The sequence below is a fragment of the Squalius cephalus genome (assembly GCF_949319135.1).
Source record: "Squalius cephalus genome assembly, chromosome: 9".
Classification (NCBI taxonomy): domain Eukaryota; kingdom Metazoa; phylum Chordata; class Actinopteri; order Cypriniformes; family Leuciscidae; genus Squalius; species Squalius cephalus.
In genome coordinates, this window is record NC_137130.1 from 5,998,926 (window position 1) to 6,016,016 (window position 17,091).

Sequence of the window (17,091 nt, forward strand, 5' to 3'; positions counted from 1 at the left end):
AAATTATGCTTGGTTTAAAAATTACTTCAGTGTGAGCTGTGCTTCATACATCTCTATGCTAATGATAATGGACAATGGAAATTTTTTTGAAATGTGACCACACCTTAAGGCTGCATCGCTTATATTCTTCACAGAGAAGATGCATTGCAATTAAATGTGTCAATAATCCATCCAAGATGGTGGAGAATTCGGGATAAATGTTAATTACAAATATTAGTGACTGAAGGTACCGATAAAAATAGTTAAAACTGGGTTACCCATGATTTTTGTTTTTATTCTTATAATGTTTCACCATTAGCTTAGCAACATGCTAAGACAAAAAAAAAAACTCAATTTATATCATTTGTGAGTCACGATTTACGTGCATAGCACTATTTGTATGATTTGCTGCCCATGTAGAGTGTTCCAATTGCTCACTTATTAGGGTTGGGATGCAGCTGCTTATTTAGGTGGTAGACAGCAAGAAAGCTCACTAGGTTTTGGAACAGAGCCACTGTGTTTCGTAATTAGCACATCAGAATAGTGGTGGGTGTTTTTGCTTTTTTCCGTAAAAGAATCTTTTGGGCTAACATTACATTAACACACTGTCTATAAGCCAACGTGAGGTCTGGCAGCAGTTAAATCCAACCCTACCTCGGGGTGTTTGTGTGAGCCAGTAGATATCATTAACAGATGCTATAGTTCATTCACATGCTCTCAATGTTAAAGATGTGTGGCCTCCGTTTGAGTGATAACACACACTTTGTGTTGGCTCATAGACATGCATAAGTGCTCAGATCAGAAAGACCCCGCTCTCACTTGCTCCCCAGCAATTCCCAACGTCTGTGGGTCTGAGAAGTGTTTTTTGTCAGCAGTTTCTCTAGCCTCCACAGTCATTGTATCTCAATCCAAGAACAAGCACATTTGCGCCTCAGGTTTCATGTTCAGATGGATTTCTCCAGTATAGTGATAGCTTTGGTTTTTATAACCTATTGCTTCATCTTCCCCTCCAGCATACTGTCCCTACAGGTTTAATATAATGTCTCTTGTAAAAGTCTGTAGCCTCTTTACAAGGTTAGATGCACACAATGTTAAGCAGCTCTGTTTTTCTTGGACTTTCACAGCATTTTTTCTCACCAGACACCTCATTTGAAATATATTCAAGTCATTTTCTTTAGCTGACATCTTACACCAAGGCCTCTTTGCATTCGAAGCTCTTCAGACTAGTTCTGCTACCATGAGCACCTAGATGTGGCTTCAGAAAACAAAACGGAGCTTCAGCCTACAATAACACAAAACATAATCAATCAAATCTTGTCCTTCTGTGTTACATTATCCCAGGATATTTAATGGGCATTAGGACTGAACAATATTTTCAATATTCATGATATATTTGTGAGGTTTATTTGGCCATTTCAATAGATTTCATTAGAGTAGTTTTGTAATCCCTCTTTGTCTAAACTTTTAAGTATGAGAATGAGACTTGGTATGTTAGCATTAGAATTGTTTGAGTCAGTTTAAACAGCCTGTTTAAAGAATCAATTCAAACTCTCCCCATTGCATGTTTGTGTGTTAAAACATTTTAGTTAAAATATATGTATAGGTGACTATTGCTGTTTATAATATTATAATTTTAACTTTAGTCAAAGAAAAAATTATCTAGTAAGTTTGATTTATTTAAATCAATCATTTCAAACTTCAGACAATTTGAATTTGATTCAATTAATAGATTCATAACTCAGATTCAACAATCAAATCTGCATAGCATTTTTCATTTATTAAAATGTTTTTATGTAAAAAATACATGCCTTTTTATTTTATAATTAGATTTGTACTGTATTTTACTTTTTGACTTAGTGGCTAAAATGGTTGAAATTATCCAAAATGATTGAGAGAAAAAAGTCATTTTAGAGCAAATACATAAATATCAAGATATATTGAACATCATCAACTGTCTGAAAAAAAAAAAAAAGAATCCCCCTAGTGAACATCCTCAGCATACTGTGATGAGGTTCATTCAAAAGATCTGCTCACGTTATGTGTAGAACTTTCTGAAGTGGTTCTGTTGGATTCCTGGGGAGCAGGTGACCCATAGGGGCTCTATTTCTGTTCGGAGATTGACAGACACTCACATGCTCCAATGGCCACTTTCTGGTAGCACGTTTCTGTGGCTCCCTCCTCCTGCAGAGAATGAGAGGCTGGAAAAGCTTCTCTACACAACCCCCCTCCCCTTCTCCTTGTGTCCAATGCTGAGGCACTTATTCTGCCAAACAAAGAATTGATTTGGATTCTTTGGTAAGTGGAGGATGCATGTGTGTCCGCGATGATGTCAACCTGGCCCTGCCAAATCGCAAGCAAATGCTCTGCCTTACCCAGAATGCATGTGGAGAGCAGCCTTGAAGAGCACACACTTACCCAAACACATCATGATCTTATCTGAAGTAGTCATTTCTAAATACAGGTGTAAACAGGACATTGTGATTCCATCACTCAGACCACAGTCAGGCTACGTTCACACTGCCGAGCCTTAGCGCTAAATTCCGATTTATTGCTCGGATCCGTTTTTTATTTTTTATTTTTTTATTTTATAGTTGTTATTGTTGTTTTAAATCAGATTCCAGTGTGAACAGATCATCGTCCTGGACTGATCCGCATACGCAAAAGAACTATAACAAGATGACACACATCATACTGTCATATGGAAGCAAACACGAAGGATATTATAGTAAGAGATTACGCATTTATTTATAACGTGATCTGCCGTGGAAGCCAGCGAAATTATGCGCAGGTAATATAAAAAAACTAAGACAATGATGCAAAAAAACTGAGTTTTTAAACACTTATGAGATAAGCCCTCATGTTTTGCTTGTCACTATATAGAGCTGCCTGTCACTGTAATACTTATAATAAAGTTCAATGTCCTTCACTTGACTACCTTTCGAAAATGGTCTTGATAACATTCGGTTATGCAAATCTTTGAAGGGACTCCCATGAGCACAGAATTGTGCCGAATGTTACTCTAGAGTGACGTAAAATTCGCATGAATTCTGATATGACCGTTCAGACTCAATGCAAAACATCTGACCTATATCGGATTTAGTACCACATATGGAAGTGGCCAAAATCGGAATTGAAAAGATCAGATTCCATGTGGTTTGTGTCATTCACACTGTCATGATAAAAATAGATGAGCAAACAAATCAGATTTGGGCCACATTTACCTGCAGTCTGAACGTAGCCTCAGAGGACTGCCTGTTCACCTGTCAATCAACTACTTCAGCAAAACAAGGCTTTTAAACTATACAAGTGAACATGGATGATAGAATAAAAAAAATAATAATGTAGGTAAGATTTTTTCCTCTCAAAGCATCATATTTGGGGTGCAATGTGTATTGCATTATGCATTCTGCTCTGACACATTTCAGAATGCAACAATACACAACATTGAGTATAAGTATTTATTTTAATTTTATTTACATTTTTGTTCTTCTTTAGAGACATTTTTAAAACACAAAATCCTCCCTTTCTTCAAGTGTGCTGCTTTCCACAGCTCTGTGGTCACATCACCATTTATTTTCCCCATTTGTGTGTTCGCACCATTCTTTTTTTTTTTGCTGGGCACCTTTGTTTATTCGTTGTTTTTGAGTCACTCGTCCTGTTGTTCGTAGCATTTGTTGTGTAGTGAGGTCTTGAATGTTTTCAATGTGACGTTTTGGAGATCTGTTCAGCTGAGGTGTATTCTGTCTGCATGATCTGTCTTGTTTTCGTTCTTTTGACTGGGCATCGTTACAGCGAGTGTTAATCACATCGTTAACTCTTTTAAAGAGGCGCTTGCACGGCCTTGCCACAGAGCATGAGACATTAGCTCATTCCCCAGCCATGTCACATACTGAAATAGCCACCTCAGTCTGCTGTCTTTAAAAGCTCAGTGTGTACCACGGCAGTCTCTCAAAGGCTCTTGATCTGGAAGTTGGTCTCTTTGATAAGATTGTCGAAAGCTAATGCATTGAAGATGAAAGTGGTACACACAGATCTGTATTATAAGGTCTAAGGAACAGAAACATACTTTGTGCAAGTACGCAAATGCAGACATGAATGGTTGGCAAAAGCATCGCTGGCGTGACAAACCTCAGTACTCAAGGGGGGGATAGAGTTACCTTCAAATGTCTGTGCCATTAACCAGATGTGTGTTGGGTTTTTCAAGTAGCTAGTTAAAAACATAGCGAGACCAATATAGCACACCTTTGCAGCATTACATAACACAATATGAATCGCTGTCTGACATATTTAAGAACTAGAGCTGTTTAATTTAGTACAATTAATTATGCAAATGTTAATTTGTTAAAAATACACATTTAATCATCCCCTCTGATTTATAACAGTAAAGTCAACATTAAAAAAAAAAAAAGAAAAAAAGAAACGTTCATATGCTATTCTCATGTGTGAACTGTGAATTTTTAACTAAATTGGAAAATGGATAAAGAAAAACAATTATATATATATAATCGCAACTAACATAAAAGTTTGTGTTTATACAATATTTGTGTGTGTATATATTATTATGTTTATACATATGTGTGTGTGTGTCACACAAACACAAACATATATATGTACACACACATATATAAACAAACTTTTATGTTAGATGCGATTAATCACAATCGAAGTGACAACACTAATATATATTGTATATACATATGTATGTGCAGGATGCGTTCTTGCATTCAAAAAGTGCCGAGTGCAGAAATACGTGAAATCAAGCTTGTCAAGCTATAATCATTTGCATTGACGTACTTGCTTATAGAGTATGTTTTGTGCTGAAGGCTTTAGTTGATAACACTCTGAATAATACAATTCTTTCTGTGCTCTGTGTCGCTTTAGGTCGATCTCCTCCAGGATTGGCTAAAACACCATTGTCCTTCCTGGGCCTGAAGCCCCACAATCCTGCTGAGATCCTGCTCCACCAGACGGGCTCAGGTGAGACTTTACACACACATACAGAAATGCACATGCAGACACTCGTCCAAGACTTGCTCCTTAAAGGGAGATCAAATGCATCTTGTGGGCCATATATCAAAATATCCTTTCAGTTCTCCCTCTCAAAGTGTTTCCCCTTCTCCTTTTCTCGTCTCGTGAGCCGTGAGCTCATACATCTTTAAACGGATCGCTGTTTTCTGTTCATATGCGGTTATATTGGGATCATTTTACTGTGCTCTGTTAATTTTTGTGTGTGTGTGCTGCCTTTTGCATTTATTTGAACATTCAGTAAACAGCAATACTGTGAAATATTATTAGAATTTAAAATAATAAATGATAGTTTTTCTCTCTACATTTTTATTTTATTTTATTTATTATTCCTGTCATGCAAGGCTGAATTTCCAGCATCATTACTCCAGTCTTCAGTCACATGATCCTTCAGAAATCATTCAAATATGCTGATGTGCTGCTCAAGAAACTTTCTTATTATTATCAATGTTAAAAACAGTTGTGCTGTTTAATATTTTTTGTGGAAACTGTGATACATTTTCTTCAGGATTATTTAATTAATATAAAGTACAAAAGAACAGCATTTATTTGAAATAGAAACCTATAGTATTATATATGCATTTACTGTCGCTTTTGATCAGTTTAATGCATTCTTGTTGAATAAAAGTATTCATTTCTTTAAAAAATCTTTCTGACCCCAACGTTTTGAATGGGAGTCTTTCTGTGAGGAGCAGAAAAGACATTCCCATAATTTTCAAATGGGAATTGTCCATCCAAGATGGCGCAGTCTAGTTTAACTGAATTACAAATGGACTTGTATGTAATTTTATTCTTATTAGAGTGTCATGTTTTTAGTTTAGCATCATGTTAACACCAAACTCAATCAAAATAATAAATAAAATAATACTGTGTATTTCAGAGTTGCTATCAAAGTTGAGCGCTACAAACTGGTCAGTTATGAGGTTCCATTTCAGTTAGGATGTTCCCTTAGAAGGCTCCCTAGGCAGTAGACAACAAGTCTGCTGTTTTTGGAACAGAGCCCTTTTTAAACTGATTACCTGTTCTCTTTGTCTTAAGGATATATTTAATGTTTAAAGAAATGATTACTTTTAATCTTGGTATTAGCAAGCTCAGCAAAAATATTATTTGATAAATTGTTTCTTTCAATTCAAAGCAGTAATTTGTCATGTCTTCCGGGGTGAGCCTGATGAAAACATGTCCACATTTCTTTTTCTTTATCATTTCTTATTTCTTTCCTTTGATTTTCGGGGTGATATATGACCCGGTCTTGTCTCGGCAGGTTTGGTGAGATTCATCCTGAGGCCAGCGGGCTTAAACTATGTAGTTTTTGTAGACTCTGAGGTAACAGGATCCCATGGGGAGTTGCGGAGACTCTTTAGTTTAGAACAAGTTCTCATGCAGGGCTGATTTTAGCATCGTTCCTGAGGGAGTTAATCTGAGGCCTGCTAAAACAAGAGCAATATATATGGTAAACACGCTAACATTATTACGAGATGATGTGTCACAGGGGCTTCTTTGTCCTACTATAGTTAGGTTAAATGATGTCATGTGCTTATTGATGATAAGGCCTGTTACTTCTGGTATTTTAATGTCTACTGGGGCCTGCTGGTATTCGGGGCAGCAAAAAATGTGAATGAAGATTACATTGTTTTCTTTGGTTGCATTTCCCTCTTTTTGTTTTCTTAAAAGTAATAATTCACCTAAATGTGAAAATGTCCTCTTTGTTTTTTCACCTTCATATCGGTACAACTGATTTCCTTCTGTAAATTACAAAAAGAGACAAAATGCACAAGTCATATGCCCCTTAAAAAAAACAAAAACAATTACCTTCCACTTTCCTGATATGGAAACCAAACAGATTGTGCTTTTGTGTTTACGGAAGATATTAATTTGGGTTTGGAATGGCATGACGGTCAGTAAATAATGACAAAGTGTTCAACTATCAACTACCCCTTTAAAATAACAATTATCTAATCTATTATACACTCTAGCAATTATTATTCTATTCTCCACGTCTCTTTGAACTTCTGAAATTTCTGTCTTATGATTGTATTCTTCTGCCGTCGGGAAAACAGAGAGTGAGGATGAGGAAGGTAAGAACATACCAGATTTAGAATTACAGTGTAATTGTACATACAAACGACTTCACCTTCTGCTTTTTTTTCTTTTTTTTTGTCATCTTATACACATAACGGTCGTCTCCATTCACTCATCTCTCTCAAATCAATTTATCATGTTGGTCAAGCAACATAAACCATGGTTCATCTTAATGAAGTTTCTTCATGAATCAGGGTCAGATGTAAAAAAAAAAAAAAAAAAAAAAAATATATATATATATATATATATATATATATATATATATATATATATATATACACACATATACATATATATACATTTATAAAAATAATATTGATTATCTAAACCTACTCATTTCCATCAATGGTCATTTTAAGCAACTAAACTCATCAAGTCATGGACACTGTTCCATCTGTTTTGACTCTTGTAATATGTTGTGCTCACTGGTATTTTTCCCTTTGTCTGTTTGCCAGAGCCCCGTAGCTATGTGGAGTCTGTGGCCAAAGCGGCAGCAGTGTCAGGTGGGCCGCCAGCATCGCCCGTGTCTCCAACATATGACAGTGACAGCTTAGCTCGTCCTGTCGGGCCTTCCCATGCCTACAACACTCCTCTGTCCTCCAGCAGCCCCATTCAGAGCCCAGATGCAGTGTAAGTGACCACCACCCGAGTGTTTATACAGTAGTAGAATTATTTATATACTTTCATAACATGTATTGATATATTTTAGTAATTTTATGACCTTTTGTCATTTTTTTTATATATTTTTTTCTATTTAGCTTTAATTTTTATTTAATTTTCAGTTTGAGTAATTTTAGTACTTAAACTTATTTTAAGTTTTTAATCTAATATTTTTTTTATTTCAATGTCAAAAAAATGTAATAATAATTTCAATTGTTTTAGTTTTAGTTAATAACAACACTGGTTTCATACTTCATACTTTTGACTGGTGGTGTAAATTTGGTCCACTTTGCAGCTTATTTTGGTATACAGAGACTGCTGAAATTTTTATAATTTTAATTGAACTCACATATCATTAGGAGATGTTTTTGATATGTATATGCATTTTATATAAGTAGCCTGTTATATTGTTATAAAAAATCTCATTAATTTATAAGCTATCAGAATTGCATCTTACTATTGACCATATATAAATCAGCAACACCAACAAATTGCATATTTTTGCTCAGTTTTGGCCTCTCAATAAAATGAAGGTGTTTTTTTTTTTTCCTTCTCGAGTGTAAGCTCCATATTATCAATATATCATATGAGTCATAAAAGCCTTATGTATCGAACATGATACTCAACAAGTGTTTTTATTTTTGTTGGACGATTGAATAAACTTCCATTTAAAAAAATAGACTATTATTTCATATATCAGGCTTCACAGGGTTAATGTCAGGTGTAAAGGGGGCCATACTAGTGCATATTTTATAATAATTCTAGTTCTCTTATTTTGTGGTCTTTCAGTGAAAACACATTGGCCGATAGTGGGGTGGGAATGAATTCTTTGTCCCAGGCTACTGTCGACTCCGTCCTTCACTCCCAGCCTTCCGACAGAACATACCAAACACCCACACCCTCATACCCCTCCTCCAGCAGCATGTTGGGCATCTCCCCCGATATCAGCCCGTCGCTGCCAGGGCCTGTGCAAAACAACATCACAACCATCCAGCCACTCACCGGTAGCCCTGGCACAAGACACCACACTGTCCTGCCCGACATGACGTCCGCTTACAACCTTCAGCACAGACTAGCCAATCAGGACGGCCCCGTTCTGGGCCAACAACCGACCCCGGCCAACGGGCATCTGCCTGGGATGTCTGTTAGTCCCATGCAAGGAAGACACACCATGGTGACCCAGGGAACACAGAGCAGCCCGATGCTGTCCAGACAGTATCCCGTCCCCCACGGGACTCAGAGTAGTCCGATTCTCAACAGGCAGCCTATGGGACAAGCTGTCCAGAGCAGCCCGGTCCTCAACCGACAGGCGTCCCTCAACCAACCGATCATTCTGCCTAACCAAAGCAGCCCGGTGTTGAGTAGACAGCCGTCCGTTAGCCAGCCCAACCAGGGCAGCCCCGTCCTGAGCAGGCAATCCTCACTCACACATCCCAGTCAGGGCAGTCCCATTCTGGGACACCACACGTCCATACCGCAGGGTAGCCCCAGTCTGGACAGGCACCCGATGTACAGCGGCTACACCACCCCGGACGAGCGTCACGGAGCCCTGTCCCGCCAGAGCAGCTCCTCTGGATACCAGCCTCCATCCACACCGTCTTTCCCAGTCTCTCCGGCCGGATTCATAGAGGGAGTGGGATTCAGACAGGGCAGCCCTGCCCTCCAGCCTCAGCTCCCCGAGAAGAGACGCATGTCCAGCAGCGATCGCTCCAATGGCGGACTGTCCTACGGAACGCTCAACGGGAAGATGTCCTCGCCGGTGTCCAGTGGCGGCAGCACTCCAAGCGTTCATTTCTTCAACACGCTCCCTGATTTCTCCAAACTTAACATGTGCGGTAAGACTTTATGAAGATGAATTCCACTAGGTATCAGTTGAAATGGAATGCCTTTAAATTCCATTTCAGTTAACAATGCAAGAAGGTTATATTGTAAATAAGATGATATATATTAAAAAATTATATTAAAAATTATTTTAATGCTACACAACTGATGGTAGTGTAGTTTTTAATACATTTAATTGTCATTAAATGCATTGACATTAAAGCCATCTATATAATTTAGTATTGTATTACATTGAATTTTGGATATTATTTATAATAAATATACAATACCGTTGAAAAGTCTGGGGGAAGTAAGATATTTTTCTATAAGGAAATGAATACTTTTATTTAGCAAGGATGTGTTCAATTGATCAAAAGTGTCAGTAAAGACATTTATAATGTTACAAAAGATTTCAAATAAATGCTGTTCTTTTGAACATTCTATTCATCAAAGAACCCTAAAAAAAGTATCACAGATTCCACAGAAAAAAAAAAAAAGCAGCACATCTGTTTTCAAATTTGATGATAATCATAAATGTTTCTTGAGCAGCAAATCAGCATATTAGAATGATTTCTGAAGGATCATGTGACACTGAAGAATGGAGTAATGATGCTGAAAATTCAACTTTGATCACAGAAATAGATTACATTTTGAAATGTATTACCCCAAACTATTAAATGTGTTGTATATTATAATAAATTAACTTTATGAACCATAGTGGAGATATGAAAAGCGGACTCAACATATTCAGATGTTAGAGCATTTCTCAATATATCAGAAGATGTGTAATAGCGCCCCCTACTATATAACGTTGAAAAACATGAAAATTCCATCAATGGGGAAGCGTTGTGTCCATCAATGGCAGGGAAAGAATTAATTAGACAACAATGAATATTCCTGAAAATCTGTGCCCATAAAATAACATTATGTAATTGTTTATTTCTTCTTGCATGTCTTCTAGTATAGTACTAAAATATCATTCTGCCCTTAATATTTTTATTATGCACCAAGCATTTTCTCAGAGAAGAGATTTGAAGTGTGCTGTATTACAGATATGCTATGCTGCTTCTCTAACAACACTGTTTAGCTATGACTGTATTCACATATACATTCAGCCTCCTGTACTTTATTGTAATAATACATGGTGTTATGGGCTGTAAGAAACTTGTGCTTATTATAGGTGTTGCTGTCGATAATTTAATAAGACACTGATGATCCTGAGAGTAATTTTAAACAGGTGTGTGTGTGTGTATTAGTGTAGTTTTGAAAGAGTAGTGCATTCATTAGCTTAGGCATACTAAACTAATATCTATTTACAGCTGATGGACTGCTAAATAAAGTGCATATTTCATTCTCCAGATGGAAGTCCAGAGACTAGGCTGAACGTGAAGTTTGTCCAGGACACGTCCAAATACTGGTATAAAGCAGATATCTCCAGAGACCAAGGTAAGGACACAGTATATGAATGTTCCAGGGTTAATTTATCTATATTTAGACCCCCAAATGGAGGCTCATAACTCCCATAAACAGTAAAATATGTCTCACGCCACCCTATATGAGGTCAATCTCTGTTGGTCTCCACATCTGGTTCTCCTCCGTGCTCTTATTGGATTAGATCATCTGCGTTGGAGACCTCTCTAAGCGCAAGCACATGCAGTGACATCACACGGCATTGGACATATGTGCTTGGTTAAATCCAGCGAACATCTGCATCTGTTGCTTCATTAACTTGTCTTAACGATAACGAATAAACCTCCTTAGCAAGGTTTTTTCCTTCACTCACTCTCTATCTCTGTGTGTTAAACTGCGGGGGACATTGCAGCAATTTGTTAACATATTATAGCCTTCACCTTCACATCTCCAACTTGGGAATTACAGTATAATGGGGTGGGGGTGGGGGTGGGGGGGACTTCTGCTGAATGCATATTTAAAAATCAACCATGTCATAAATCAATAGTACATCAACTCATTGCATGTAGGGCATTTTAACAAAGCCTATGTCACTGTTTATTTATGGACTGATTTTATTAATACTGTATTATTATATTGCAATATTAATGTAGCTGTTATTATTAAAACAGGTTTTTATTTAAAAAAGAGAGATTCATATAAAGTTTATATTATCTGAAAAAAATAATAAAAAAAAAAATATATATATTGTTACATGTCCAGTGCTATGGACAAAATCTTCATATGTTCTGGTTATTATTGGGATTTTCACACACTAAACTGCACTTATATAGCCTTTTTGACAAGGATTTATTTTTCCTTTACATATATGCACTATGATATTCTATGGAGATCTAACCATTTCCTCCCTTGCTTTAGCGATCAACATGTTGAAGGATCAAGAGCCTGGAGCCTTTGTCATTCGGGACAGTCATTCATTCAGAGGGGCCTACGGCTTGGCCATGAAAGTTTCCTCACCACCTCCAACAGCGCAGCCTACAAAGAAAGGTATTCCATGTGCCTCCTCCAGGCATGTGGCTAATGCAGATAATAATTTGCCAAATGCATTCCAGACAGGAGATCTGACCCCTCCTGGATCATAATCCTGTTGTGTCCTCAGCAGACTCACACACACACACCCACACACCCAACAACACACACTAAAACACATGCAGTTTCATGATGAAAACAAAAGTCAGTGGTTAACCTAGTTGTAAACCATCTACTCATTCCTTAACTCAGTATTTTTCAATACAGCTTTCTGAAATAGTTGATTGTGATTTGTCAGTCATCAAGCATAGCATCAGTTCTGGCAGGTCAAGTTAGTCAAGCTCGCATCAGCTGAGTCTCAGCTGATCCACGTCTACCTATAGGAATACGACGCCTATCACTGTATACATGTATAAGCTCCTTCAGTATTATCAGCAGATATCGCGTTTCTCAGGAGCGAATTACCCTCCTCCATCCCCAGCTCCTCTCATCAGTCAGGATTTGGCATTCTGATTACCTCTGAATCAGACTAAAATTCTCTAATTATGTTGTACATTCAAATGAATTAATGATATCTGCATACATTCATGTTGGTTCTGTTCTGTTTCCCCTAAGGGGGGTTATTGCTGCTAGTATTCATGCTAGGCTGCATGGATGCGCAGGGAGTTCTTGCTCAGAACAGAACCATGCCGCCAATCCTAACTGTATGCTAATTGTCAATCGTATTTGAAGATAGTGGTCCTGACAGAAGTGGCATTCTGTGGTCAAATATTTTTGTATAATGACAAAGTACATAATTGACCACTGTACCAGAAAACTGATTTCTTAAATTGCTGTGCTAGTTGTATGTCTCTTATACATGCTCTTCCTACTCATATAATTCCACATTTATTTATTTACATTTACATTTACATAAGCAATGCATTTATTTATTTATTTTATTTTATTTTATTTTATTTACATTAAGTAAATAAAATAAAATAAATAAATAAATGCATTGCTTATGTTTATTATATTAAATAAATGGACACGAAGACATTTTTTTTTTATATCATGACAAAATTATTGTATTGCAAATATATTATTTCTTATTTTTCATTATTGCAGCTGGAGACGTCACTAACGAGTTGGTGAGACATTTCCTAATTGAGACGAGTCCGAAGGGCGTGAGACTGAAGGGCTGCCCTAACGAGCCATACTTTGGTAAATCAAACAATTTAAATTTTTGATGAAGCTCTGTACTAAAACTATTTTAGGCTGTTTTAGGTGTTAGCATGTTGCTAACACATTAAAAACAAATAAAATGGTAATTTTTAATTAGATCAAAAGCGATTTTAAAGGGATAGTTCACCTATGTGTTAGATATTTTGTCACCCAATAGTTTTGGGGCATCATTGACTTCTGTGGTATGGAAAAAAATACCATGAAAGTCAGTGGTGACCCACAACTATTTGGTTTCAAACATTCTTCAAAATATTGTCCTTTGTGTTCAGTAGAACAAAGAAATTCATACAGGTTTGGAACAACCTGATGGTGAGTAAATGATGAAAGAATTTACATTTTTGGGTACACTATCCCTTTAATCGATTTTATTTCATTTTTTCAAAATATACATATATTTCACAGGATTTTTGCCTATGTTGCTTCCTTGCTCCACATGGCTCAGAACATTGACACAAGAATGATTTGTTGAATGTTCACTAATGTGAAAGCGCAATCTGTCAAGCTTGTAGAACAAATGCGTGTGTGGTTTTTGCTCTTCAGTACAAGTTAACATGTGAATCCTTCCCTTTAAATCAAGCTGTCCGTGTAGCTTCCAGAAAGCTGTAGAACACATGTAGTCCAAACGACAGCATGGAAGCAGCTGAAATTATTAAGTACATCTCAAAGACGGCCTCTCTCTAATTTACTGTCTGCTGACCACATTACATGGAGGCCTAGTCTGCTCAATGGACAGAGCTGTCTTCTCCAATATACCCTGTTCCACATCAAATAAGGAGACATAAAAAATCAGGGCTGGGCCGTTTGCATAAGAGCTCAAACATCCTGTTATGGTAACCATTTCGTTGCGTGTTTATTATGAAAAGCAGAATAGACAAAGAAAAACTGTGTTGTGTGAGAACGAAAGCAGGTGTGGGTGAAATTTGGCAGGATTTCTGTGTTTTCGGGAATAACGCTCATGTTAATAAATGTACAATAGTATCTAAGCTCCACTCCTCCAGACACTGGAAGTCTGCCAGGACGCCCACTGCTCACAGAAACTCTTCACCCCAAACATGTCGTCATCATGTAATTTCAAATTAGTATGCTGTTATTTGTTCCTGTGAATACAAGGGGTGTAACGGTTCTCGGTAAAAAATCTAACCATACCGTTCTCCACCCATGGTTCGGCACGCACTTGCACCGCTGTTCGTCTTAAATCATCTTAATATGAGCAGTCACTTACACCGTCATCACCCGGGTGTTGATAGCGCACAAGTGCAGGAGAGACCTGCACATCACATGATGCTATCTGTGTTTAAAATAAACTAATTTAAGAACTCACCCAAAGCGCACACACAGAAAGCCGCCTCTCAGACAGCATACAAATATTGATTTCTCTTTTCTTGTCTTGCGCTTAAACTGACAAAATCACACAAAAATTGTACACATGCCCACCTTGGCAAGTATCCCTAGTAAACATAGTCTGTTATGTCTTATGTTATGTCGTTACAGTCGAGAAAGACAACTTAAGTGTATCATTATCAGTGTACTGGATCCGTCCATTAGTCTTAAAGTGACAGCAGCCTAATATTCCTGATGGATGTGTTTTTAATGTTAATCAAGCAACAAAAGACGAGGAAATCACTCAATTCTTGTAACTCTAGTAACTTTAATAATGATTCATCTTTATTTAATTTATACAGTGAAGATTAAATGCAATGTTGTTTCACATTTGATTTCTTTATTCAATTTTTATACCTGAAAGATACTGTACATAAATAACCTGAAAAGCACTGTTTATTTTATTTCTATCTTTGCTCTATTGTATTTATTTGTGCTGCTGCTTGAAGTTTGATAATGTTTTCTAATTTACTTCATTATTTTTCCCCCCTGAACATAACAAATACCGAACCAAAACCGTGACCCTAAAACCGTGGTAAAAACCTTATCGTGAGTAATTTGAACCGTTACACCCCTAGTAGATACAGAAAGTGAATTTCTGTAGAATCTTTCATTCTTTTCTCCTAAAAGGACAGAGAGCACCATAAACATATCATAAAAGTAGTCCAAGCATCTTAAGTCTTCTGAAGTCATATGATAGCTTTTGACAAAACAATTTTGTGACTAAACATCATTGATGTCAAACGTGACACAATGCTTTTACAGTGCCATATTTGATTTTCACATTTAGGTCTGTTTTTTTACACAAATATATCATATGGCTTCAGAAGACTTGAATTATCGTTCACAAGTCATATAGGCTAATTTTGTGGTGCCTTTTGTCTTTTTTTGAGCTTGACAGTATCTGTCCTCGTTCACTCCGTGGAAAGAGGAAAGTCAGGTTTGGAAAAAATGTAAGGCGAGTAGCTGTTTAAGAGTGAACAAATTCTTGTAAGGGGCCTTAAAGTGGAATGAGTAAACAATCTTCATTTCCTGTTAGTGTTGATAAAATCTGATTGTTGAAGGAGGAGAGTTTAAAAGTTGATAACAACATTTAAAATTGGCAACAATGACTCCTTTCCACGTTTTTTGCTTCCGCAGCTTCGTAGCAATTTCTCATGCGCAGGAGGAAAGATTTTGCCCTAACAAAGCCCATCCAGAGTTAGTTTTCCCTAATATAGTCAAATATTTGAAGCAGGGGTTTAATAAAGAAAGACCACATGCCACATGCTAGTATTCCTGTCCTTCCTATCCTCCTAACTTTCACTGCCACAACTCTTCAGCAACATGGATTTACGGTTTGCCAGGCCTGGCATCAAAGTTTGACCTCTTCAGGGCAGTTGTAATGTAAAGTATGCCCTCCTCTGATTTCCGCTCGTAAATCTGACCCCAATTTTGTTTTCATCTTCTGTGTCCAGGCTGCCTGTCTGCACTGGTCTACCAGCACTCCATCACTCCACTGGCTCTACCCTGCAAACTAGTCATACCAACCAGAGGTGAGAAATCATATCTGTTTCTCTACACACACAGTGGGGTCCTGAAAGGTCTGAGACCACTCTGAAAACATGGCATTTGTCTTTTCTTCAAATGCAGGGATGCTCCGAAAATTTTAGCTGCCGAAATTTATCGGCCGAAAATGGCGTTTTCGTTTTTTTGCCCGAAAGAGGTGAAAATATGAGCCAAAAATATATGCCACCCCGCCATACGCCTCAGTGTTCAGCGCTCAGGTTTCACTCTCGACTTTGGATGTGGCTCAGTTGCTAACGGCCCATGCGAGCGCTCAACTCATGTACCGCTCATGCTTATCGGAACAGCAAAGTCTCGCTCGAAGAACGCGGCAACATGACATTTCTATGTAGTATTATACTTGTTTCTGTTTGTAATAGCCCTACTGTAGGTGTGGGAGTTGCTGGGCAACTCTGGTAAAATGACGCTGCCGTCTTGTTCACTGATCCACTCTTTGATACGCTCTGATAATAATAGCTTTGTAGGACAATACATTATTTAGGTAGTTGGTCAAAAATATATCTGTTAAATCTGATTCTGTTACATAGAACTGAATAAAGAATAATACATTTATTTTTAATATTAATGTATTTTCTGTTCAATTTTAGTGTTACTTTCAAAACAATTTTGGTTATTTTTTTATGCTTGTATTTTTTAAATTCCGTATCATTACAATTATTGAATTTCATTAAAAGGTCTAATATTAATACAATTATGAGAAAAAAGCTCATTTAAAATAAGAAATAAATTATTTTTAAAAGCATTTTCGGTTTTCGGCCAAGTGCATCCAGAATTTTTGGTTTCAGCCCAGAATATTCATTTTTGGTGCATCCCTATTTAAATGTGAAATAAATTTGAGGATTTTGAAAAATGGAAAACAATAACTTTTTTTTTTTATTATTATTATTTTATTTTATTTTATTTCTAGGTCCCTAATCA

At 37.0% G+C, this 17,091-nt stretch overlaps 1 protein-coding gene across 16 annotated transcripts in view; it reads left to right on the plus strand.

Annotated features, from left to right (window-relative positions):
* Window positions 1-17,091, plus strand: part of tns1b (tensin 1b) — a 228,962-nt gene that overhangs the window by 203,320 nt on the left and 8,551 nt on the right. For all 16 annotated transcript variants that reach the window (XM_079880479.1, XM_079880488.1, XM_079880489.1 and 13 more), the window contains 7 exons: window positions 4,861-4,956; window positions 7,539-7,713; window positions 8,533-9,578; window positions 10,924-11,010; window positions 11,893-12,021; window positions 13,111-13,206; window positions 16,065-16,142. In XM_079880479.1, coding sequence (XP_079736605.1) covers window positions 4,861-4,956; window positions 7,539-7,713; window positions 8,533-9,578; window positions 10,924-11,010; window positions 11,893-12,021; window positions 13,111-13,206; window positions 16,065-16,142 — 1,707 coding nt within the window. The remainder of the gene's footprint in view (window positions 1-4,860; window positions 4,957-7,538; window positions 7,714-8,532; window positions 9,579-10,923; window positions 11,011-11,892; window positions 12,022-13,110; window positions 13,207-16,064; window positions 16,143-17,091) is intronic.